Below are 26,485 nucleotides of genomic sequence, written 5' to 3'. Positions count from 1 at the left end.
GAGGGAAGTAAAAATGTAGAACTTCAGAATGTGATCAAACTTATGTTGTTACCAACTTAAAATACAGTTATAGATATAAGTTTTTATATGTAAGCCTCATGGTAACCACAAAGCAAAATCCTATAGTAGATACATGAAAGATAAAAAGAAAGGATTCTAAGCTACTACTAAACAAAATCACCAAACCACAATGGAAGAGATCAAGAGAAGAAGAAACTACAGAGAGTAACTATAAAACAGCCAGAAAACAATTAACAAAATGGCAGTAAGCACATACCTCTTGATAATTACTTTAAATGTAAATGAACTAAATTCTGAAATCAAAAGACATAGAATGGCTGAATGAATTTAAAAAAATGAACAAAAGAACAAGACCCATCTGTATATTACCTACAAAAGATTCACTTCACAGGTAAGAACACAGACTGAAAGGGAAGGGATGAAAAAGATATTCCATGCAAATGGAAACCAGAAGAAAGCTTCGGTAGCAATATCTATATCAGGCAAAATAGGCTTTAAACAAAGCCTGTATTAAGAGACAAAGAAGGCACGTCATAATGATGAAGGGGTCAATCCAAAAAGAGGATATGACAATTGTAAATATTTATGCACTCAACATAAGAGCTCCTAAATATATAAAACAAATATTAATAGACTTAAAGGAAGAAATATGAACTAGGGTGAAGAATGGATTACTGCAACACAGTAATAGTAGGGGACCTTAATATACCCCATTTACATCAATGGATAGATCATTCAGACAGAAAATCAATAAGGAAACATTAGCCTTAAACAACATGTTAGACCAGACGGACTTAACAGATATATCCAGAACATTTCATTCAAAAGTAACAGAATACACATTCTTCTCAAGTGCCCACGGAACATTCTCCAGGACATATCATATGTTAGGCCACAAAGAAAGTCTAAATAAATGTAAGAAGATTGAAATCATACCAAGTATCTTTTCCAACTACAGTGGTATGAAACTAGGTATCAATTACAAGAAGAAAACTTGAAAAGCCACAAAAATGTAGATATTAAACAACATGCTACTGGGCAACCAATGTGTCAAAGAAGGAATCAAAGGAGAAATCAAAAGTACCTTAAGACAAATTAAAATGGAAATACAACATACCAAAATTTATATGATGCAGAAAAGCTGTTTAAGAGGGATACTCATAGAAATAAATGCCTACTTCAAGAAATAAGGAAAAAACAAAAAAATCTAACTTTGTACCTCAAAGAACTAGAAAAAGAAGAACCAAAAAAAAAAAAAAAGGCTGAAATTAGGAAAAGGAAGAAAACAACAAAGATCAGTGAGAAATAAATGAAATTGAGACTAATAAGACAATAGAACAGATCAATGAACTCAAGAGCTCTTCCTTGGAAAGATAAACAAAATTGACAAAACTTAAACTAGACTCACCAAGAAAAAAGAAAGGATTCAAATAAAATCAGAAATGAAGAGGGGAAGTTACAACTGATATCACAGAAATACAAGCAATCTTAAGAGACTACTATGAATAATTACACACCAACAAATTTGACAATCTAGAAGAAATAGATAAATTACTAGAAACATACAACCTATGTTGTATAATCATAAAGACTGTATCATAAAGTCTTTTTATAGACTGTATCATAAAGAAAGAGAAAATCTGAAGAGACTGATTAATAGTAAGGAAATTAAAGGAAACCTACCAAAAAACAAATGTCTAGAACCAGATGGTTTCACTGGTGAATTATACCAAATATTCAAAGAAGAACTGATACCAATCCTTCTCAAACTCCTCCAAAAAATAGAAGAAAGAATGCTTCCAAATTCATTTTTTCAGGCCAGCATTACCCTAATATAGATCCAAGGATACCACAAGAAGAGAAAATTACAGGCCAATTTCTCTGATGAACCAAAGATGCAAAAATCCTCAACAAAGTTTTAGCAAACCAAATTCAATAATACAATAAAAGGAACATACACCACAATCAAGTGGGATTTATTCTGAGGATGCAGGGATGATTCAATATCCACAAATCAATGTGATGTACCACATTAACAAAATAAACAATAAAAATCATACGATCATCTCAATAGATGCAGAAAAAGCTTTTGACAAAACTCAACATCAATTTATGATAAAAACTCTCAACTAAGTGTGTAGAGAGGGAATGTAATTTGACATAATAAAGGCCATATATGACAGGTTCATAGCTAAAATTATACTCACTGGTGATAAGCTTAAAGTTTTTCCTCTAAGATCAGGAACAAGAAAGTGATGTGTACTCTCCCCACTTTTATTCAAAATAGCACTGGAAGTCCTAGCTAGAACAATTAGGCAAGATAAAGAAATAAAAGGCACCCGAATTGGTAAGGAAGAAGTAAAATTGTCACTCTTTGCAGATGACATGATACTATATTGAAAACCCTAAAGACTCCACCAAAAAACTATTAGAACTAATAAAACAATTCAATAGAGTTGCAGGATACAAAATCAATATACAAAAATCTGTTACATTTACATATACTAAAGAGAAAATAAGAAAACAATCCCACTTACAATTGCATCATAAAGAATAAAATACCTAGGAATAAACTTAACCAAGGAGGCGAAAGATCCATACACAGAAAACTACAAGACATTAATAAAAGAAATTGAACAAACACAAAAAAAGGAAAGATATTCTGTGCTCATGGATTGGAAAAATCAATATTGTTAAAATGTCCATACTACCCAAAGCAATCTAGAGATTCAATGAAATTCCTATCAAAATTCTAATGGCATTTTTCATAGAAATAGAACAAGCAATCGTAAAATTTGTATGGAACCACAAAAGACCCTGAGTAGCAAAAGCAATCTTGAGAAAGAAGAACAAAGCTGGAGGCATCATGCCCCCTGATTTCAAAGCTATAGTTATCAAAATTGTATAGTATGGGCACAAACATACACACATAAATCAATGGAACAGAACAGACAGCCCGGAAACAAGTGCATGCTTATATGGTCAATTAATCTACAACAGAGGAGGCGAGAATATACACTGGGGAAGAGACAGTCCCTTCATTACCCTGGGAAAACTGAACAGCTACATGCCAAAGAATGGAACTATATCACTGTCTCACACCATACACAGAAATAAACTCCAAATGGATTAAAGACCTAATGTAAGACTCCAAACCATAAAACTCCCTAAAAAAAAAAACATAGGCAATAAACTCTTGGACGTCAGTCTAAGCAATATATTTTCGGATCTGTCTCTTCAGGCAAGGGCAACAAAAGCAAAAATAAACAGATGGGACTATATCAAACTAGGAAGCTTCTGCATAGTGAAGAAAACCACCAAAATACGAAAAGGCAGACTACAGAATGGGAGAAGATATTTGCAAATACTACTTCCAATCAGGGGTATTAATACCCAAAATACATAAAGAACTTATACAACTTGACCCCCAAAATCCAATCTGATTAAAAATTGGGCATGGGACCTGAATTAGACATTTTTATATAAAAAAATATACAGATGACCAACAGACACATGAAAAGATGCTCAACATCATTAATCATCAGGGAAATACCAATCAATCAAAACCACAATGAGATATCAATTTGCAACAGTCAGAATGGCTATTACCAAAAAGACAAGAAAGTAACACGTGTTGGTGAGGATGTAGAGAAAAGGGAACACTTGTACACTGTTGGTGGGAATGTAAATTGGTACAGCCACTGGGGAAAACAGTATGTAGGTTCCTCAAAAAATTAAAAATAGAAATGCCATATGACCCAGCAATTCCACTTCTGGGTATTTACCCAAAGAAAATAAAAACACTAACTCCGAAAGATTTATGTGCCCCCCCATGATCATTGAAGCCGTATTTATAATAGCCAAAATATGGAAACAACTTCAGTGCCCGTTAATGTATAATTGGATAAGGAAGATATATATATGTATGTATGTATACATATACATATATATACAGATATATATAGATATATATATTATTCACCCATAAATATATATGTATATATTATTCACCCATAAAAATAATGAAATCTTGCCATTTTTGACAAAATGAAAGGAACTTGAGGGTATTATGCTAAGTGAAATAAGTCAGAGAAAGACAAATACCATATGATTTCACTTACATGTGGAATCTGAAAAACATACAAATAAAAAAACCAAGCTCATAGATATAGAGAATAGACTGGTGGTTACAAAAGGCAGAGGGGCATGGGAGAAATGGGTGGAGAGGGTCAAAAAGTCAAACTTCTAGTTATAAAATAAGTAAGTCATGGGGTTGTACAGCATAGTGACTATAGTTAATAATACTGCGCTGTATATTTGAAAGATACTGAGAGAAAATCTTAAAAGTTCTTATCAGAAAAAAAAAGCACTTCTAACTATGTAAGGTGACAGATGTTAACTAGAATTATGGTGGCCATTGCACAATGTATATAAATGTCAAATCATTACGTTGCAGACATGAGACTAATAAAATGTTATATGTCAATATGCCTCAATTTAAAAATGAATGAATGAATGAATGAATGAATAAATAAATAAATGGGAATGACCAGAAATCACAAACAAGCCAAAGTTTTTCAAGGTCACTTTCAATATCTACAGTTTTACTATGAAAAATAAAATGAATTCAGTGTATAGATAAACATTTATACTATTCAAATGTTTGTTTCCTGTTGCAGAAGAAACCATCAACGGAAAACACTTTCTATTTTTATCATCATTAACAGAAGAGAATAAGATTTAAAAATTAAGCGTTAATGGGATAGTATTTAGAAACACACATGCACACACACTTTTATTTTTCCCAATTTAACAAAGAAAATGCTCTAGAGAAACTGCAGACCTGATTAAAAAGTCTGGTAATCTTTCCCTCTTTGATTTTCTGCCGCACTTACTGTCTACATGAATCATTTGGCGTGAGTGAATTGTCTTGTATCTTTTCATGCATGTATTTCTTATCTGTACAACAAGAAAATGAGCTGTTGGAAGGAAGTTCTCTGTGATCCTAAGCCCTCCACCTTATAGATAACCTGAGTGCCTTCATCACTGACTGACATGCACATTTGCAGGGAGGAACCTGGTGAGATACACTTAAAACTTTTATTCATTGATTTACAAAATGTACAATATTTACAAAATTTAGGCATTAATCCCATATTGACATGAATGCAATGGGGAGTCTGAAAATAAATAAGTTGCACATAGGTTAATGTACACATCATGGCTGTTTGCACTTCAAGCCATCACCAACCGTGGGATTTAATGGAAAGTTTAATGTGGTAGAAAAGTTACACGGATGACCAGTCCTGAGCCTTCCACATGAACTCCTTGGCTCCTTGAGGCTGGGGATGGCGAGCAAACCACTTTCTTTCAAGAGAACGAAACACCAGCCATTCTGATAGGCACACGAGGTGCATGCGGTCACATCTGTGTAGAGTTTGCAGTGATTCTCCTGGGGCGCAGATGAGTTCGCATCCCTGTGGACCCTGTCCCTCACACCAGACAGGGAGGCTTTGGAGTGGTCACTTTCTCATTAAGAACCAACATTTGGACTTTGTCTCTTACTCAAATTGCATGCAGTACTTGGCAGGTATCAGTGGAGAGTGGCCATGCACAAAAATGGTACTTGTAGATATGTACAACATCAAATTTTCACTGTCTTAGAGTATTTATAGCAGCTAACCTGCCACCTCTTTTAGCAAGAGGAATGAACTTGGAAGCTGTACCCTCCACTCCTTGAAGAAAAAAACACCATCTAGGGGACACACACAAATGGCATCCTGTCGAGGCAGGACTAGACAAACTCCACATGATCAGATGGACAGATTCCCGTGGCCAGGTGTGGAAGTTCTCCTAGGGGTGGTAATTTCATCTTCCCTTCCCTCTTCAATCCCACCTCACCCTATATATCCTAAATTGGAAGGAAAAGGCTTTCTGTTATTGAGCTTCTTAGAGCCTTAGTACCTTCATCTGTAAAGTGAAAATACTAGTAATATTCCCTAGAGGGTGCTTGCAGGTTTTATATGACTTAATATGTGTGTGTGTGTGTGTGTGTGTGTGTATATAAAGTGCTTAGCATAGTGCCTGCCACATAAGAGGTGTTTAGTAAATATCTTTTCTCTCCCTTTACTTCCCACACCCCAATTATAAGTAACATATTGATAAGCCTACCAAACACTGATTTAAGGCCATTTGATGCCATTTAGATTATTTCATATCAGAGTTACCACTGTCAGTTCATATTTGGTAATCCCTGAGGGGGTCTCATTTTATGAGCCACAGACATTTTCCTGTGCAAGGCAGATGGACCCTGACAATACTCTCCTCTTTATCTGCAATGGCTCCACCAAATTTCATGCAAATACGTCCCATAACCCTGCAGAGTAACTCATACCATTGATGGTCACCACCTGAACACTTCTGGGACAATACCACTGAGGAAACAGTGAGCAAAAACCCTTGAGGCCAACACATTCCTCTTGCTCAAACATAAGTTAAATTTTTTTCAACACTGGTGCAAGTATTATAGATAACTTTGAACAAACATATATTACAAGTTCTACCACTGTTGAAAAATAAGTATTCTAATTTGGTCATTTTGTTCAGAATAAAGAATATTTTATAATATATTTAAGTTTCTAGTTATGCCATATAAAAATAAATATTGTATAAATGATTTACAAGGAAGAAGAACAAGTTGTAACTCAGGCCAAAAATATAGGAAGGATGGCAAAAATTTTACCATCTACTTCAAAAGTAATCACCCAAAAGAAAGAAAAATTCCCACTGGATCTCCTTACTAGTCTCACCATCACCCAACTGGCCCACCTACTTCTCCTCCTGGGATATTATGTCTTCTTTCCCTATCAATCTTGAGATAATGAGATCCTTAAAGTCCCTGGGGATTTGAAAGAGGAAGAACCCGGGAGGGCTCTCTGGCAGTATGAAGTGCAGATGGGAGATCTGGCTAAGCCACTGACCGGGCCCTCACAGTGAACTTGGGTCAACCGCCACACATCTCTTTCCTTGCATTCTGAAATCCTCTCTGTCTAGTTTAGCTATGCCTGAATAGAGCCCCATGAGTGAAGAAAACTCTATCCTGCTTTGGGACTTTTTGGATACCCTTTGGCCCAGGTAGAATTCAGGATCTCATGGAGCACAATGAGGTGCCAAATCAAGGCCAATCTCACCAGTTATAATGAAAGGATATGCAGCTACTTTATGGATGCCAGTTCCATTAAGTTGGGAAAGATCCTCTCCAGCTACCCCTCCCCCTATGCAACAAACTTACGATTGCCTTTTATTTTCTGCACAGAGCAGAGGGAATATGATTCCCACCACTGGGAGAAGAATGTGGGGAAAATTAAATTGGACAACTGCTTACTACTTTTCCAGGGACTCAGTCAGAATCTCCAAGGAAACAGTCCATTCATTTCGGAATCAAAGTTTTAAAATTCTAAAGCTATAAATAAATTCATGATTATATTTAAACCAGTGGTCCTTTACCTTTCTCTTAAAGAATACACATCTATGCATGTCCATATAAACATACTGTCTAACATCTCAGAGGGTCCCAGAACCTCCTATGGCTCACGTATGTATTCCAAATTAAGAGCCTCAGATCTCAATAAAAATGCAGAACTATTTCCTGGAGTGAAAAGAAAGGTCTGTGGTATAAAACTCAGGGTCTGTTTTGGGGGCAGGCTGGCTTTGATGAGGTCTTGGACTTGAAATGACTACCCTGAAGCAATGCTTGTTCCTCATGATAGGTGGAAATGCCTGGCTGTGAAGACATGTGTGAGTGTCATGGTTTTGCACGTGTAACTATTGTCAAGCCAACGACTCATGCATGACCATGGACCATGGCGATCCCCATGGATTGCTACTATACATGGCGCCTCGCAGCTGCTATAATGTGAGTCCCAACCACACCCACAAGCAGGACACTATCACTGACATGCAGTGTGGGTGCCCATTTGTCTGATTTATGGGTGACGTTGTGGCAAATGTGGCATCAGTTTCATTTCGGGGGAGTGGCAAGTTACAGATATTTCCTTCACAACAGGAAGTGCAGACCTGAAAGAAAGGAAGAGAAACAGAAGGCTGATGAGAAGCTGGCAGATCTTGGAAGGAGACAAGGATTTTGGAAGGAACGGTCTCCCTCACAGTAAGACTGAAATGACAATTACCTGTTCCACAAAAGAGGTACCAACCCTGCATTCAAGGAAGTGGAATGAAATTTCAACTGGAAGCAATGCGGTCAACTTAAAAACCCCCTGGACTAAGCTTCAAGGAACACGAGTTCTGTTTTTGACATCCCACCAGATGGTTATTACAGGGTTCTACAACCTTCTTAGGTCTCAGCTTTTCCATCTGTGAAATGGGGATTATAATACCCTACAATCTCAAAGAAACCCCTTCTGACTATTTGAAGAAGCTGTTCAGAGGGTAAGCTTTCACTTGCCAAATTTCCATAGTGTAAGTGAAGTGGAAACAACCCAACTTAAACTTAACTATTTACTTTCATTAGAACAGTCTATGTAACTACCACCATTCTTGTGGGAGAGTTAAAGTTTGGAGGGTTTTCATTAATGCAATTATTACTGATTTATACTACTTTATTAAGGGACTGTAAGGAAGAGAGAAACCAAAGGACTGTTGGTTGAAATTATTTTGGGCCATGGCTACACAGAGTACAGATCAGTAGCTTCAGCATCACCTGGGAGTCTCTTAGAAATGCAGAATCTCAAACCTCACCCCAACTTTAGCGAATCAGAATATGCATTTTAACAAGATCCCCAACTGATCCATATGCACAGTAATATTCGAAAAACTCTCTGATGGTCAACATCCTATTGCGTCATTATCCTGCAAGGATTTGAGGCTGGTCACAGTTGACTTGGGCTAGGAAGATATTATAATCTTGAGGAGAGAAACTGAAGGTCAGAAGTGAGCTTGAATTCTGTCAGACATAATTACCATCTCTGTGACCTGAGCACATGATGTCACTGCTCTGATCTTTAACTTTATCCATGGTGAAGTAGCCACAATAAAGCCTGAGAGCCAGGCTTGCTGGGAGTATGGCGGGGAGTGAGGTAAAACCCTTGAGTTTACCTTTTATATTTCAAACCAGGAGCTGCAGATCATATTTTAAAATTGAATTCTTAGTGTATTTCACTAAGTGTACACTTAGTGTATTTCAAGTTGCTTGAAAATTGGGTGTCTTCTACTAAATGCCACTAAACATGGCATTGCAGGATTTTGAGAGTAGAAGTTGCCTCCGACCACCAGGAAGGCAGCCTGATGGGGAGAAGTGAGCCAACTCCAAATAAAGGCCAAGGCCTAATATGTAAGATTATATGTGGCGCCAGCTCCGAACAGCCAGCAGGAGATCGGGGGCATTCCCCACTCCAACCACAGTCAGGCTGCCTTTCTCTGGTCCTTTATATTCTCCTTCAAGGCTGCACTTGAAGTTCATTTTACACTCAATGCTTCTGTATCGGCACTGGATGGAGTTTAAGTGGAGTAAACCCACAAGGAGATGGTTCTCTGATCACCTCCTCAAATGATTCAGGAGCCAATGGATGCCTTCCCCAAGTCAGCATTCCAATGAAGACACGAGCCTCATTTCACAGACAGTTATCAAAGCTAACCTGCTGTGGCCATTCTCGGCCGAATGAATTGTTGCTACATCTGCAATGCTTTACCATTGAGGACATAGCTGGTCCCTCATTCCTCTTCCTTCTGGTGGCTTTATTACTTTCTTCTGAGTAAAGAAAGGGCTTACAATAACTTTCAATACCCTCTTGGTGTTGTGTTTACATAATTTATACTGGTTTTCCTATGCTCTGGTCTAAATTTATCCTCTTTGAGCAAACCAGAAAGGAGAATCTTCACATAATGGTATATTAAAGACAGTCAAAAGCCAGGCTACTTTGGGGAGTGAGAATTTGCTCATGAGCTCTGGCACGCATCTGCAGTGGAGGAAGGCTGACTATGCTGTACCCGTCACTTGCTTTGTTGCCCAGACCTTGTGGCCTTCATGCTCAGAATCTCTGCAGCCAGTCGACAAGCACTCCTCCAGTGGAACGCAGCGTTTGGTGACAGAGATGCTGTTTCCCGTGACTTCCATTGTATGCTGAGTGTAGCAGTATCTGGTCTCTGTCAACAGAGAAAATATGTTTCAGTTGAGATGGGAAATGTTAGCCCAACCTGCGCGGAAGGGAAACAACAGGAGTGTCAACACTACAAGTCCTGAAGAGATTTAACAGCACATGAGATGTACACTCTGTTGAGTTTATGTCCAATCCCAAAGAAGTCCTTGGAGAGATGCACCTCACCGCAGTAGGAGGAGAGCGTCCTGAAGAATACTGGTCTCTCTGCCTGTCGTCATCCCCAGAAACCAAGATATAATGCTATCATTCTTTGCTTTTCAAAAAAATTTTGCCACTGTATTGGTTTTTATTTTTAGGGGACGAGAGGTTTGGAGGGATGATTAGGATGTGAGAATCAGCAATTTTCAGGAAGACAAAGGGGTGACAAAGTTCAAAGAATACAGGTTAAAAAAAAAGAAGTTAGGCAGGTAACAGTGGTTTTCAAGGAGTTAAAAGACTATAGTAGATTCTGGAGTGTGTGAGTGTGTGTGTGTGTGTGTGTGTGTGTGTGTGTGTGTTTTGGAAACAGCTATTCCCTTGTAAGGGCTGAACAATTAAAAATAGATTCATTTTATCTTCAGAAAATGACTTTATCCAAAAGAAAGAACTTCTTGACAATGAGCATAGTTGGATCCTAGAATTTAACCCAGGTGAAGGTGTTGCAAAACTGAGGAGCATCATTTCTCCCTAGTATGATTTCTAGGATGGCAGATGTAGACGGACCATGACATAAGTTTCTAGACATCCCTTAAAGTCTTAGGAATCCAAAAACTTAAGATTTCTTCCAAACTACCATGGATAATTTTTCTACTTCTAATTTAAAGACTAAAGAAAAATGGCTTTGTCAAAGTAATTCTTTAAGGCCTCTAGGCAGTGTTCAGCTTTCTAAGCCTGGGATTTAGGAGAATGTTCCTGCTCCACTTTCAGATTGAAAAAGAAAATGAATAATTCTTAAGAAATGTCACCGAGCTGTTTTTTACCCACATCTTGGACTCAATTTTGCATGCTTTATACATTTTGGATATTTAGTGGCTAATATAGAATTATGACCTTCTATGATATTATTTATTAGGCAATAAAGATTCCCCCACCATATTCTGTCACAATTTTGGCAGCTTTTAACCAAGGTACTAAAGTCCAAAGAAGGAAGCTTAAGAATTTTAGGCCCTGAGACTGAGCCACTACAGACCACACTGACACATCTTGGGAATCATGAAAATTCAGGATTTTTAACAATCTCCCTAAACAGGAACCTGAGTGGCCTCTGATTGAATCTTACCAAGGACAGAGATTTCCCTAATGATTATACCACTGGGGGGTGTACCTCGGCTGAGTTTGATCAATGCCCTCCCCCAAATGCTTTCCCCACACTGCACCCTGACCAGAATTTTGTCAGTGGGAATCAGGTCAAGACAGCCCTAGCTAGCTCAGGGTCCTGGAGAGCTCTTTGGAAGTGAAGTAAGTAAGGCCACCCTATGAGCTCACAGGAAAAGTTGAAAGTTTTGCACCTGGCAATGATCCTCCCAAAGTCCTAAAATATTTTAAAGTTGGAGTGATTGTTTTTCCGATGCAGAGGAGGTAGAAGATCTCTGATTTTTTAAGCCTGTGACAGGTTTTAACACATGGAGACCGGTAGCCTGAGAAATTTACCACGTTTCCCAAAGAGGACTGGTTTACTTCTTTGGTATCAGACTTGGACATTTATGGTCATGATAGGTACACCTTTCCCACCCCATCCCACCTTCAGATGTTCAAGAAAGCAATAAAGACAGGAATGCTCTTATCTCCTGTCTCCTCTTCATGCAGACAACCAGGAGTAGCTGCCAGAGGTTTTATTGCTCCAAAGGTAAATCTGAGTAGGTAAGATCATACATTTATGGAATAAGTAAACCATTACATGGCTTCAGTTTTAGAAATTGGGTTTGTCCCCCAAGTATTAAATTCTCTTGTCTTAAGTAAGCCTCGAATAACAATTGGTGAACTTGATATAACTATTTTTTGTTCTTACTTTTGTGTCCATAATAAACTCTCTTTTAATTTATTAATTGGAAATTTATTCCACTGTAAAAATAACAACTAATGAGCTTTTTTTTTTTTTTCAGGGAAAATATGCGAAAGCCCAGTACCTAATACACTAATTCTTGCCATCCTGGGGAGAGAAAAATGATCAGCGATGAGGCTAGATAAAAAATTTTCTTACACTCACCAAATCTAACCCATGAAACAAAGATATTTTGAGAACACCCCATTACTTCCAGCAGCAGCTATCCTAGATCTGAAGCGTTAATCCATTCCACTTCTTATCTTACAGAACCCCTAGGTGAGTTATGAAATGTTAACGTAAAAAAAAAAGGTTCTACAGTTAAATAAGTTTTGGAAATATTCAAATAAAGTTGAACAAGTTTCTTTAGGACACAACTTAGGAGAGCCTTGAATGTGTATTGTGATCTCCAAGGCGGGTGGGGGGCAGGCAGGTAGCATTTCCCAAGCAGGATGAGGTGGACCACATGTGGCTTATCACTGGGCTGTAGAATTGATAAAAAAGGAGTTTCAGCCACAAAGCATTATGCTCCATGCATTCTGAATAATCCTTGGGTTAGTAATGAGGTTATATGAGAATCAAGCCTGCTGATAACTTCACACTAAAAGGATTTCAAAGGCTTTTATCTAAAAGATAAAAGATGGATTTGAATTTCTACCAAGTTAGTTTTGGCCTCTAAAATCTCATATTCTGCAACCGCATGGTATTCCCAGAGGTGATGAAACAAAAGTCTTTTACTGTAAGACTCACAGGCATGCAACTGAAAGCAGAACTGGGTATAAGAGAGCTTAATCAACTAGTGGAAAACACAAAATACATAATTTTTCATGAAATACACACACACACACACAGAAATTTCATAACCTAGTTCTGAATTTTAAAAAAAAGGTTCAAAGCTAAAATATAAATTTCCATTTACCCACCAATATTCAGTTTCTAATAATGGAAGCTGTATTTAAACAAAATATACACCAAATGATTTGACTTGAAAATGACCAACTCTCTGGTAAAGGCTTCCTCACCACTCAGTTATTCCCTTTGGGTCCACTAGTTTTGTTTTTTTTACAAACATCTATAATGATTAAAGTGATGCTAGAGAACCATTCACCATGTGTTAGAAAATTAATGGGAGGAATATAGCTTTAATCATAGTATTATAAATTATATTGAAAAAATAAGTCTAGTGGCAGCTGCTGGCAGAGTCCCAGCCTGATTCTTGACTGTGCCCTCACCCTTCACATCCGGCTCTGCTCCTTCCAGGTCCTCCTCTGCAATGACTCTTTGCCTAAGTGTCCAACTGGATGCCCTTCGCCCATGTCTGACCCCAAAGGATGTCTTTGCAGCTCTGGGATCTACTATATATAACGTCCTCTGCGTGATTCTCCTGGGCTTCGGAGTTTTGTCTTCTAGATTTTCTCCTGCATTTCTGGTCTCTTCCTACACTTTCCTTCACTTGAATGTTGATATTCTCCCACTTTCTGTTCTTGAACCTCTTCTCAAGTGACTTCATTCAACCTCTGATGACCTTATCTTCAGTCTGATACTCTCTCCCAAACTATAGAACAAATCTGCAGCTATCTCCTGGACATTGCCAGCAGCACCTCACACCTCATGTAGCTCAAACAAATCAAATTCCCCCCATCTGTTTATCTTCCTGTGTTTATCTTAGGAAGGGACATCCTGAGATGTGGCACCTCCAACTTGGACTAGGACATTCAGAATCAGCTCAGATTTCTCTTTCCAAGCTGGGTGTCTCCAGGTCCCCTGAAATGTCTCCATTATCCATCTAATCTTTCTGTTCCATTTTCCATTTTCCATTTTCCCAGTGTAGGACCTCATCATTTCCTGTCTTCTTTGTCTCTGACTTCTCTCCTTTCTAATGCGGGTGCCGACAACCACCAGATATGTTACTGAAACCAAGGTCAGGTCATGCCTCTCACTGTCTATGAGAGCCTGAGTGAACCCTACCTGTTAAGAAGCCCTGGATGCATACTGCTAGGTTTAGTTAGCCTACTGGAGTGGCCAGTAGGTGGTCCATTGCTTTCTCCCTGCTCCTAAAGCTGTGTGTCAGGAGTGTAAGAGTAGCTTTGCTTCCCTGCTAAAGGAACCCCTTACATTTATAACTCACATCTTGAAACTCAGCACTTATTATTATTCAATGTTCCCCCTTGATCTAGGACCAGACTACCTCATCATTGCTTTTGAATACCTTGAGACACCAGACACCACATTACATCTTTTGACCATGCTTCACAACAAAAAGTTCCCCCATCTTCTGCTCCTGGAAACCTGTTCAAGGTTCAATCTAAATGTGATGAATTCTGTGAAACCTTCCTTGAATTTCTCCCAACCAGATTCACAGCCCTTCTTAGTTTCCTCATTTGGTATGTCTGGCTTTCCTTCTAAGTCAGAGTTTCTCAACATTAACACAATTGACATATATACATATATATGTATATATGTATGTATATATATTTTACTGATTGATTTTTTTAATTAGTGTTTTTATTATTTTGAGATAATTGTAGATTCACATGAGCTTGTAAGAAATAATACAGAGGGATCTCATGTACTCTTCACCCACTTTTCCCCAAATGGCAACATATTGCAAAACTATGGTATAGTATCACAATCAGGATATTGACATTGCAGTCAAGATACAGAGCATTTCTATCTCCACAAGGATCACTCATGTCAACTTCTTATTCTCACATCCTCATCCCACCTTCCCCCAACCCCTCCTTAATTCTTGGTAACTACTAACCTGTGCTTCATTTCTATAATTTTGTCATTTTAAGGATGTTATATAAATGGACTCATACAGCATGTAAACTTTTGAGGTTAGGCATTTTTACTCAGCCTTATTCACTTGAAAGTTATCTAGATTGTTGTATCAACAGTTTGCTAACTTTTAATCCTGAGTAGTATTCCATGCTATGGGTTTACCAAGGTTGGTTTAAGCATTCACCCATTGAAAGGGTATGTAGGTTAGGGATATTATTAATAAAGCTGCAATCAACACTTGTATAAAGGCTTTTGTGTGAACATAGGTTTGCATTTCTCTGGGATAAATGCTCAGAGGTGGAATTACTAGGTATACGGTAATGCCTGTTTAATTGTTTAAGGAACTGCCATACTGTTTTCAAGAGTAGCTGTGCCATTTTATACTCCCACCAACAATATATACATGATCTAGTTTCTCTTAATTATTACTGGTATTTGATGGTGTTGCTTTTTTTTTTTTAATTTTAGCCATTCTGATAGATGTATAGTGATATATCATGTTTCTAATTTGCATTTTCCTAATGGCTAATGATGTTGAACATGTGCTTATTTGCCATCTATTTATCTTTCTTGGTGAAATATCTATTCATGTTTTTTGTCCTTTTCTTTTTTTTCTCTGTGTCCCGTTTTTTTATGGTTTTGCAGCAGAATTTGTTCTTTTCTTAATTATTTTGTTTTTTACTATTGTGTTTTGAGAATTCTTTATATATTTTAGATACTAGTCTTTTGTCAGATATTTGATTAGCAAATATTTTATGTCAGTTTGTTGTTTGTCTTTTCATCCTCTTTACAGGGTCTTATGTAGAACAGAAGTTTTTAATTTTGATAAAGTCCAATTTATCATTTTTTCCTTGTACAGATCATGCTTTTTTTTTTTTTTATCAAGTCTAAGAGCTCTTTGCCTACCCATAGATTTCAAAGATTTTCTCCTCTGTTTTTTTCCTAAATGTTATACAGTTTTATATTTGGCATTTAAGTCTATGATTAATTTTGAATTAACTTTTGTAAAAGGTGTAATACTTAGGTTGAGGTTCATTTTTTGCCCATGGATGTCCAAATGCTCCAGCACATTTGTTGAAAAGGCTCTTTCCTCTAGTAAATTGGATTTTGCATCCTTGTCAAAAATAAGTTGGACATATTTTTGAGAGTCTTTTTCTGAGATCTCTATTATGTTCTATTGATCTATGGTCTATCCCTCTGACAATATCACTGTCTTGAATACTGTAACCATATGAGAAATCTTGAAAGAGGGTAGATTGGTTCCTCCCACTTTATTCCTTTTTCAAAATTATTTCAGCTATTCTAGTTTCTTTTTTATTAATATTTTTTATTATGTTATGTTAATTACCATACATTACATCATTAGTTTTGATGTAGTGTTCCATGATTCATTGTTTGTGTATAACACCCAGTACTCCATTCAGTACGTGCCCTCTTTAATACCCATCACCAGGCTAACCTATCCCCCCACCCCCCTCCCCTCTAGAACCCTCAGTTTGTTTCTCAGAGTCCATAGTCTCTCATGGTTCGTCTCCCCCTCCGATTTCTCCAATTTCCCCCCCTCCATTCTTCCCCTTCTGCTATCTTTGTTGTTGTTGTTGTTAACATATAATGTATTATTTGTTTCAGAGGTACAGGTCTGTGATTCAACAGTCTTACACAATTCACGGCGCTCAACATAGCACATACCCTCCCCAATGTCTATCACCCAGCCACCCAACTATTCTAGTTTCTTACCTTTCCATATAAATTGTATAATAATCTTGTCTATAACTACAAGAAATTTTGCTAGAATTTTGATAGGAATTGTGTAAAACCTGCATATAAATTTGGAGAATTGACATTTTTACTATGTTGAGTTTTCAATTCATGAACATGGAAGTCTCCATTTACTTAAATTTTCTCTGAATTCTTTCATTAGCATTTATGATTTTAGCATACAAGTCTTGTATATGTTTTATTAGATTTACCTTGAAGTATTTAATTTTTTGAACAATTGTAAATGGTATTATATTTTTAAATTCAATGGTCACATGTTAATTGAGAGTATATATAAGTACATTTGAATTTTGTATGTTAATCTTACTATCTTGTGACCTTGCTGAACTTATTAGTTCTAGGAGTTTTGTGTAGATTTGTTGGGATTTTCTACTTAGAAAATCGTGTCATCTGTGACATGGGACAGTTTTATTTCTTCCTTTCCGATCTGTATGCCTTTTATTTCCTTGCTTTATTGCACTGGGTAGAACTTTCGCATGAAGTTGGATAAGAATGGTGAAAGTGACATCCTTGCCTAGATCTTGATCTTACCAGGAAAGTATTTTGTCTTTCATTAGTAAGTATAAGGTTTGCTAGGTTTTTTAAAATAAATATTCTTTATCAAGTTGAGGAAGTTTCTTGCATGATGTTTTTCTGAAAGTTTTTGATCATGAATGGTGCTGAATTTTGTGAAATGCTTTTTCTGCCTCAGTTGATATTAACACGTGATTTTATTGTCTTTAGCCTGTTAATATAGTGGATTATACTGATTGATTTTCAAATATTGAACCAGCCCTGCATCCCTGAAATATATAGCCACTTGGTCAGGCTTATTTTTAAATATTGCTAAATTCTATTTGTTTAATATTATATTAAAGATGTTTGTGACTATATTCATAAGGAATATTAGACTGCAGGTTTTTGTTGTTGTTATTGTTTTTGGTACTTAGTCTGGTTTCAGATTCAGGGTAATTATAGATTCTAGATAAATTGCACAACAAAGTAACTTAGATTAGGTGGCTTAAAGAGCAGAAATTTATTTTTTCACAATTCTGGAGGCTGAAAGTCCAAGTTCAAGGTGTCAGCAGGGTTGAATTCTTCTGAAGCCTCTCTCCTTGTCTCACAGATGGGCAACTTCTCCCTGTATCTTTACATGGTCTTTCCTCTATGTGTGTCTATGTCCTAATCTCCTTTTCATAAGTGAACCTGAGTTACCACTTTAAGGACCTTATCTTCAAATATAATCACATTCAGAAGTACTGGGGGTTAGGACTTCACCTGTGAATTTTGGGGGGACACATTTGAGCCTATTACAGGATACTTGGTGGTAGAGATAGTAACCAAAAACAGCCATGTAAGAAGTCTCTGGACTGTCAAAAAAAATTGATTTCTTAATCAGGGTGCTGCTTCCATAATATGCTCAATTTGTGAAAATTCATCGTGCTGTTCACTATTCTGTGTATGTCACACCTCAATTATAAGTTCAGTAAAATGGAAAGTGAAAGAAAAAAGAATTCAAGATAAAAGAAAATAGACTTATGAGAAGAACGAGCTACAAACTGAGTTGCAGATAAGCTCAATTATTTAAAGTGTACTCCAATTAGGAATTATCACATGGTTTCTGGTATCCAGGCATCTGATTAATCTCTTGACTTTCCTGATCCTATCAATTACTCTCCACAGACCCCTAAAAGACACTTTTTTCTTTTCTTTTTTTTTTTTTTAAGATTTTATTTATTTATTTGAGAGAGAGAGAGAGAAGGAGAGACAGTGAGAGAGTACAAGCGGGGAGGAGAGGGAGAAGTGGGCTCCCTGCAGAGCAAGGAGCCCGATGTGGGGCTCCATCCCAGGACCCTGGGATCATGACCTGAGCTGAAGGCAGACGCTTAATGACTGAGCCACCCAGGCACCCCAGACACTCTTTTCTTTTCTTGCCCCAAGTAAAAAATTCTTCAAGGCAGAAATTAAAAATAAATGAATACTTATCAATCTGATGGAGTCATAATTGTCCTCCTTTACCCTATAGTTGGTACCTCCTGAAGAAACTGCCAAACAGATACTTTCCTGGTTTTTGTTTTTGTCTTGTCTTAAAAAAAATAATCATCATCATCCATACCTCCTAAGGACAGGCAACATGTTAAGCTGAGGAAACTCTGTTTTAAAGCAAATCAATGAAACTCAGAAAGCTATGTGCTTATTACCAGACAAAGGCCAAAAAGATGGTTGGGAAGGTATGTCAAAGTAGTGAGGATAAACAGGACCTTACCATGAACAGTAGTTAAAAGTGGAAAGACAAAAGCATCAAAGAGATGCTTCCTATCTGAGGCATATGTTAATAGAAAATACTTGGGCAAAACCACTGTGAATTGAAGTAGGTTAGATGATTTCAGGGTGTCAAAAGAAAACCCATCTTGTTTAGGCTGATAGAACTTGAGTTAAAAACTACTGGAAAAGTTCTAATTAAAGAATAAATCTGGGAATTACAATGCTAGCTGAAATGAACTAGCTTGTACCTTCTTACCAAGAAACAATAGAATAAAATTACAATAGCCAGATAAAATTAAAACAACACAAATCTGTGTGGAAGCATAGATGAGCTACCAAGGCAGACAGGATTTGAAGAGCGAGATACCAGCGGAACGAATGACACGTTGAGTTGAGCCTGACATTCTATACCTGTTCTGCCCTCAAGGCACTTGCGGACTCCAAAGTTGTACACATGGAGGCGGAGAAGCCAAGCCCAGAGCCCTGCTGAGGGACAGAGAAGCTGAGCAGAGCCTTGGTCATTCTCAAGGGATTTGGGAGGCACAAACGGGAATTCAGAAGAAGCGGGGTAGCCGGGAGAGAAGGGAAATGCAGAAAAGTAAGGCTGGCAGCCTGAGTACAGAATTCTAGGACGGTGGTTATTTACTTTCAGTGCTTTAAAATGTCATGCCATTAACTTCTAGCCTCTATTGTTTCTGTCAACACTAAGCATTGGCAAGGCTGTGCAGGAACTGGTACTCTCAGGCACTGCCGGGGAGAGCATACCTTGGTCCAGTCATTCTGGAAAACTGCTAGGTAGTATCTGGTAAGGCCAAAGCATGCATACCACATGCCCAGCAACACCCCCCAACCCGGGAGAGACCTAGCAGAAATTCATACATACACGTACCAAAACACATGTACAAGAATGCTCACGACATTCAAAAACCATCAAGAGTGGAATGGATGAATTTTAGTATATATACACCTATGAGAATAACTCTGTGGCTCATAAAAACAAGGATGACTCTCACATAGAAAATGTGGGAAAGAAAGGAATACATTCTGTGATTCCATTTATATATAGCTCAATGATAGTAGTCATAATTGTGTACCTCTGGGAGAGGGGTGTAATGACTGGGGGACCCTAGTGGCCTTCTGAAGTTCTGTTACTTAACATGGGTGACAGACACACAGCCTGTTCACTTGTGAAATTTCAATGAGCTCAGCACCTATGATCTATTCACTTTCTGGCATGGATGTTACACGTTAATTTTAAAATTTTTACTTTAAAAACATTTAGCAATATGACAAGATAGATCACCTAAACACCACTTTATTACATAGAAGCCAGGAGTGTCAGATAACATATAGCCAATACCCTCTGTTGATATGCAAATGAACTCTCCTGAATGTAAGGGAAATTCTAAGGGCCACCTTAGGTTCTGAGTTCCCTACCCAGGATGGAGGTGGAGGCTGGGAGGTGTTCATAGATGGACTATAAGAAGATGTGAAGCCTGGGGTCTTCACAGGGTTTAGAGCTAGAATAGATACCCCTATAGAATGGTAGAAACCTTGAAGGGCTATAGCCTAACATTGCCTAAAAGAGAAAAAAAGAATCCACCGAAGGTAAAGTAAAACAGAAAGGCTAGGGCGCCTGGGTGGCTCAGTTGGTTAAGCGACTGCCTTCGACTCAGGTCATGATCCTGGAGTTCTGGGATCGAGTCCCACATCGGGCTCCCTGCTCAGCAGGGAGTCTGCCTCTCTCTCTGGCCCTCCCCCCTCTCATGCTCTCTATCTCATTCTCTCTCTCAAATAAACAAATAAAATCTTTAAAAAAAAAAAAAAAAACAAAAACAGAAAGGCTATGTGTCTCAGCCTGGGCTCCAACTGAAAGAAGTCAACAATAAAAAAGTCTTTCCTGAAAATTTGTAACCATGGGGCTTGTCTTCAGTTATGCAGGGGACCACAGTTATATTAACAGATGTAAAAAGAGTCACCCAGTGTCATGCCCAGCTTTTTCTTTACTTGCACAGAAAAACCGTGAGCAGCACAGAAGCTGGTGCCTAAAGGATACGTATCCCTCTATCTCAAGATTTCCCCTGGTCTGATTTTGCATCAGCAGTAATTTCAAGTGGAAGATTCTGCCTTCAAGGGAGGCATCTGCACTTCATAATCAAGAAGAAACATAAAAGCCTTGGCTGCTTAGGCATCCTCCACAGAATGAGCCTTTTTGAAAATTGTAATGTTTTTGACTTGACATTTAATCCCACAGACTCTTAATGAACATTGAGACAGCCCCTCTCTCAAGGTTTTTAAGCTTGCACACAGGCAAAACCTTTGGATCTAAATGCATACTCTTAACTCTTGTTTTCTTTCACCAGTTCCTTTAACTGGTCCCTCATGCAATATGATTTCAAGATCCTTTCTGACTCTAGTTATTGTCCAGTAAGTGCTCGGAGACCAAAGACTAAAGAGAAGCCAGCCAAGTGAAGCAATGAGAGCCAGACATGGAAGGCTCTTAAATTCTCCTGTATGGTAGCAGGAATCTGTAAGTGCCAGAGGCAATAACAAAGTGACAGAGAAGAAAATACTTACATAACACACATTTCCAAGGTAAGAGTGATAGGAACCTGAGTGAGCTAGAGGAGGCTGGCTGATGCCACCTTTGCCCGACAGAGGGATTCTAGTTAGGACCAGGCTTTCTGGATGCTTATTTTGCCAAATGATGATTCACGACAAGGCTGTAAGCAAGCTTACCTCAGCTGCTAAAATACAATAGTCTCTGTGTATCTCTGTTTGACCGAGTTCAGTTTTCAAAAATTCTTGAAACCCAGGTGATCCCCGAAGCAATCTGGAATGTGGGCTTATTCCATAGAGATAAGATTAAATACTTACAAGAAATGGTTTTTTTCGCTTTCAACAAGTTATTTTCACATCATGTGCTAATTAAAACCTAAACATGTTACAAAACAAAAACCTAAGAATATCACAGAACGCCAGGATGTTTTTCCATAGCATCTACGGAGCTTCCCTTACTAAGCCTGTTGGTAGTCCTATTGCTGCTTCAAACTAATCATCAACAGAAAAAAAATAAATAAATTTAGGGTTAGTCAGTAGTTTTCAGTAGTTAGATACAACTCAGATTTTAACCTAAGAATTATGACGCTATTTTCATTGTGAGAAAAATCTGGAGAAAACCCAGGGGGAAAGATGGATGGCCCCTGGGAAGTGGGGTTGGTCAAGAAGGAAGCTAAGTGTGGCTCCATCTCTTCTCAGGTTACAGCTTTAGTCTCCACTCCTTCCCTGGCAGGTTCAAGGCCCCCACAAAAAAAATCAAGCTACGTTTCTTTGCTCCCGCTCTTCTCCGACATGAACTAGTTGCTACGCCCAGTTTGGGTCTCTCCCCGTCCAGCGAGCACACCTGGGAATCCCGTCTCCAAACCTTTGCTCTGAGTGATGTCCCCGAAGCCACGCCCCCCTCGACATTCTACTTCGCTGCCCACGTCTGAGCTGTGGCCTCTTCCGGGTCCACCATGCCGTCCCTAGCCACCTCAGCCCCCAAACAGCCATTGTTCCCGTAAGCTCCCACAGCACGGAACGCCATGCTTCATTTGGCGCTTTGTCCTGATGTATTTGACATTTGATACGTTCAGATCTGATCTCCCCAGCTAACTGGGTGCTCCCGGAAAGAAGAAACCAGATTCCTATCTTTCGCTGTATAATCCCCCGAAAAGCCTGGCATGGTGGTTCTGTGTCATGAACCTCAGGGCATCGCTTTCCATTTATCCTTATAAATTTAAGGACAAAAAGATAAAAGTGGGAGGAAAGAAGGGAAAAAGAGGGGTTGTGTGAACACTGTGATTCTTTCAGATAGCTGTACTTTGGAAGGACAGATTTTGACCTTTGAAGGAAGCACCAGAAGGGATTGTTCTCCCTTCCTGAGAGGAATTCAAGCAAAATGCTACCGGTCACCTGTTTTTCCTTTGTGACAGGGATATACTTGCCCACCATCGGACTTGGGCTGGGCCTCTGTGAAATCTGGCCCAAAGCCTGAGCGCACCAGTTCACAATCCCTCCTTGTCCTCTGCATCCTCTCTGCTAGAGCAATGCCCAGAAAAGCATTGCCACGTGTCCTCTGCAGTACATCCGACTTGTGGCAACTGTTTCAAAAGCTAACCTGCCACCTTTGTCCCTGCTGGAACCATCCCAAAGGTTATTGGCTACACAAACCAACCATCCTGGTTTTGTCCAGAGTCACTGTTTACAATGGGTCTCAAATTTTGCTGCCTAGTAGAATGACCCTGGGAGATTTCAGAAAGCCTTATGCTCAGCCACACCCCACCCCATTTGAATCCCTGAGAATGGACCCAGGCCTCAGTGTTTTAAAATCTTCCCCTGTGATTTCAATGTGCCACCAAGTTTGAGAAGCAGTGGTTCAACCAAGTCCATGAGCAACCTATCCAAATGTTCATTCTGTAGGGGTAATGTTAGAAAAACACTGGCTTAGTCCAAAATAAGCGTGTGATTGCAGAAGGCCCTGCAGACAGGACTTATCTTTGATTTACCAGGATAGTGGGATATCTAGCTTGTGATTAAGCCAATCTTCAGCATCTCCATGTTTTTCTCCTCCCTATGGTCATTTGGGACCCCATTAACATCTCTACCTAAAAGTAAACAAGAGGAAATTGGTTGGAAATGACAACAGTACGTTTCACTTACTATTAGTGGGGAGAGGAGCTCCCAGTGGTTCTGGCCCCTGACTGTTCATTAGAATCACCTGTGATATTTAAATCCACCAGTGCAGGGCCCTGATCTCAGAGATGCTGGTTCAAGTTCTGTAAAGTTGCATTTCTTATCACGTGGTCTCCAGACCAGCAGCATCTGTATCACCTGGGAATTCCTTAGAAATGCAAATTCTCAGACCCCATCACAGACTCACTGAATCAGGAATGGGGCAAGAGTGGGGGCAGAAATCTATGTTTTAATAAGCCCTCCAGGGAATGCTGATCATGCTAGAGTTTGAGGACCACTGGCCTAGGGAGGACATAGGTTCCAGCAATTTTGAAGAGATCCACAGGTGTTTCTACTGGGCAGCCTAAGTGGAAGTGGATGGGTTAAACAGCACTGGCTTAGGCAGCTGACAGCTGTCTCTTAATTTCACTTCCCACCTCCCTGTGTCCAGTCCTCCATGGGAGACAGAGTGCCTTTCACGAGGGTGAGTGTAAGAGCCCTGGCATCATGTTAAAAAAATAATAGGTTTGGTTTAGGTGTACTCAGTCATTTTAATAACTGGATTAAACCATCAGCGAAACACATCTAACTACCCATTTGTCAGTAAAATGCTCTGTCCTCATCATCTCCCCATCAGATGGACTGTCCTCCAAAATTAAAAGCCAATTAATAATGACTCTATAGCCAAATATAACTATCTTTTTTATTCAAGAGGATAAAAGAGATATGAATGTGAATGTGAAGCCTCTACATCATTTTGAAATGGACCTCTAGGTCAAAATTTCATGCTTCAATTGGGCATCCATCTCATCCTTCAAAAAGAACTTAATAGTTTAAAAAGCTCAGGTTTTGTGTATGTGTGCAATGATGGCTTTTAGAATTCTAGCTTTCATACACGCTCAGGATAGAAGCCTCTGGCAAGATATGTAATAAATGGGATCTTTATATGAACATCAATTCATACTTCACATAAAAGAAGTTACAGTACAATGACTAATGCTTCAAAGAGTGGCCAACAGGCTGGTTGTTCTCTTCTTGTCCTGCATTTGGCTGGGCCTGGGGGTGGGAAGGATCACTTACCTCTTTTGGTGCTCCAGTGATGCTTCATGAGAAAGGGGGCAATCCTAACGATTAGTTTATGTCTCTAAAAGCCTTTGATGATAAGTTGATGATAAAAGATCTACTCACAGCCTTAGACAAGAGAAGTGGTTGAGATTGCAAGCACCATTTGACGCCTCTATGCGTCAAAGTCAACAAGGCTGTTCACTCATGGGCAGCTCTGGGCACCCCAATCTGTCTACTGAGAGTTTACCTCGAGGACAGTAGATGTCTGGAGCCCATCGGTTGCATTCATAATTGTCTGCTGCCTTTTCACAGGTGAAACACTTAAATCCACCAGGATATGGTGTGGCTAGAAAAAGGAGCAAGAAAAATGATTAATTTTTTTTAAACTGAGCACAGAATCCTGAAGTTAGACATTTTCATTTTTTAAAAAGGATTCTCAAAACAGCCTGCCTGGCAGTTTCTTAAAAAACTAAACATGTAACTACCATGACTCAGCAATTGCACTCTTGGGCATTTATCTCTGACAAATGAAAACTAATATTCACACAAAAACCTGTATGCCAACGTTCACAGTGACTTCAACTGTAATAGCTGAAAACTGGAAACAATTCAGATGTTCTTCAATGAATGAATGGTTAAACACACGGTGGTACCTCCATTTTATGGAATACTAGCAATAAAAGTGAACTATTAATACATCCAACAACTTGGATGAATTTCCAGGGAATTATGCAAAGTGAAAAAAAAATCCCCAAAGGTTATATGCTGTATGATTCCATTTACATAACATTTTAAAAATGACAACATTTTGGAAATGGAGGAAAGATTAGTGGTTGCCAGGGGTTAGGGATGGCAGTGGTTGGGGGCAGGGTGAGAGGAAACTGGGGGGGGAGGCCAATAGGAATTCTTGTGCTACTGAAACTGTGTAGTGTCTCGACTTGGTGATGAACTATACAAACTTACACATGTGAGAAAACTGTGTAGAACTAAATACACACACATGCAAATGAGCACAAATACAATTGGGGAAATCTGAATAAGGCAGGTGGATTGATTATACCAATGTTAATAACCTGGTTGTGATTTTATTCTATAGTTTTTAAAAATGTTACCATTGGCGGAAAGTGAGTGAAGTGAACATGGGATCTCCTTGTGTTACTTCTTATAACTGCTTATAAATGTACAATGATCCCAATAAAAATTTCAATTAAAAATAGGCGCTCTAGATTTCCAATGATTCTTACATTTCAACTTATATAGACATGTCAATATGTAAATATAAATATTAGGTTGAATTCTTAAAAATTTCCTTATGTTTGACCATTTTGGAACTATAAAAGTAGCCATATCTCTGGCTCAATCTGATACTTTTATCTGGTTGCCTTGACAGGGTTAAGAATTGCTAGAGATGGACACAGTGCCGGGGTGGCTCAGTTGGTTAAGCATCTGCTTTCGGCTCAGGTCATGATCCCAGGGTCCTGGGCTCGAGCCCCGCATCGGGCTTTCTGATCAGCAGGGAGTCTGCTTCTCTCTCTCTCTCTCTCCCTCTGCCCCTTGCTGCTGCTCATTCTCTCTCTCTGTCTCTCTCAAATAAACAAAATCTTTAAAAAAAAGAATCCTTAGAGATGGTAAGGATCACCTAAGAAAAGAGTCTTCTTTACTAAAATCTATGCTGTGCAGAGGT

At 38.7% G+C, this 26,485-nt stretch overlaps 1 protein-coding gene across 1 annotated transcript in view; it reads right to left on the bottom strand.

The window, feature by feature from the left end:
• Positions 1 to 4,372: 4,372 nt before the first annotated feature.
• Positions 4,373 to 26,485, bottom strand: part of LYPD6 (LY6/PLAUR domain containing 6) — a 121,264-nt gene continuing 99,151 nt past the window's right edge. The window contains exons 4-6 of the mRNA XM_045868900.3: positions 25,049 to 25,147; positions 10,052 to 10,182; positions 4,373 to 8,097 (exon numbers count right to left, since the gene is read on the bottom strand). Coding sequence (XP_045724856.1) covers positions 7,930 to 8,097; positions 10,052 to 10,182; positions 25,049 to 25,147 — 398 coding nt within the window. The 3' untranslated portion in view covers positions 4,373 to 7,929. The remainder of the gene's footprint in view (positions 8,098 to 10,051; positions 10,183 to 25,048; positions 25,148 to 26,485) is intronic.

This window comes from Mirounga angustirostris, unplaced genomic scaffold (genome assembly GCF_029215605.1).
Source record: "Mirounga angustirostris isolate CCGP_5_RB_7025 unplaced genomic scaffold, mMirAng1.0.hap1 SCAF_3, whole genome shotgun sequence".
Taxonomy (NCBI): domain Eukaryota; kingdom Metazoa; phylum Chordata; class Mammalia; order Carnivora; family Phocidae; genus Mirounga; species Mirounga angustirostris.
The sequence above is the reverse complement of the archived record's forward strand: the minus strand, read 5'-3'. Positions and strand labels throughout refer to the sequence as shown.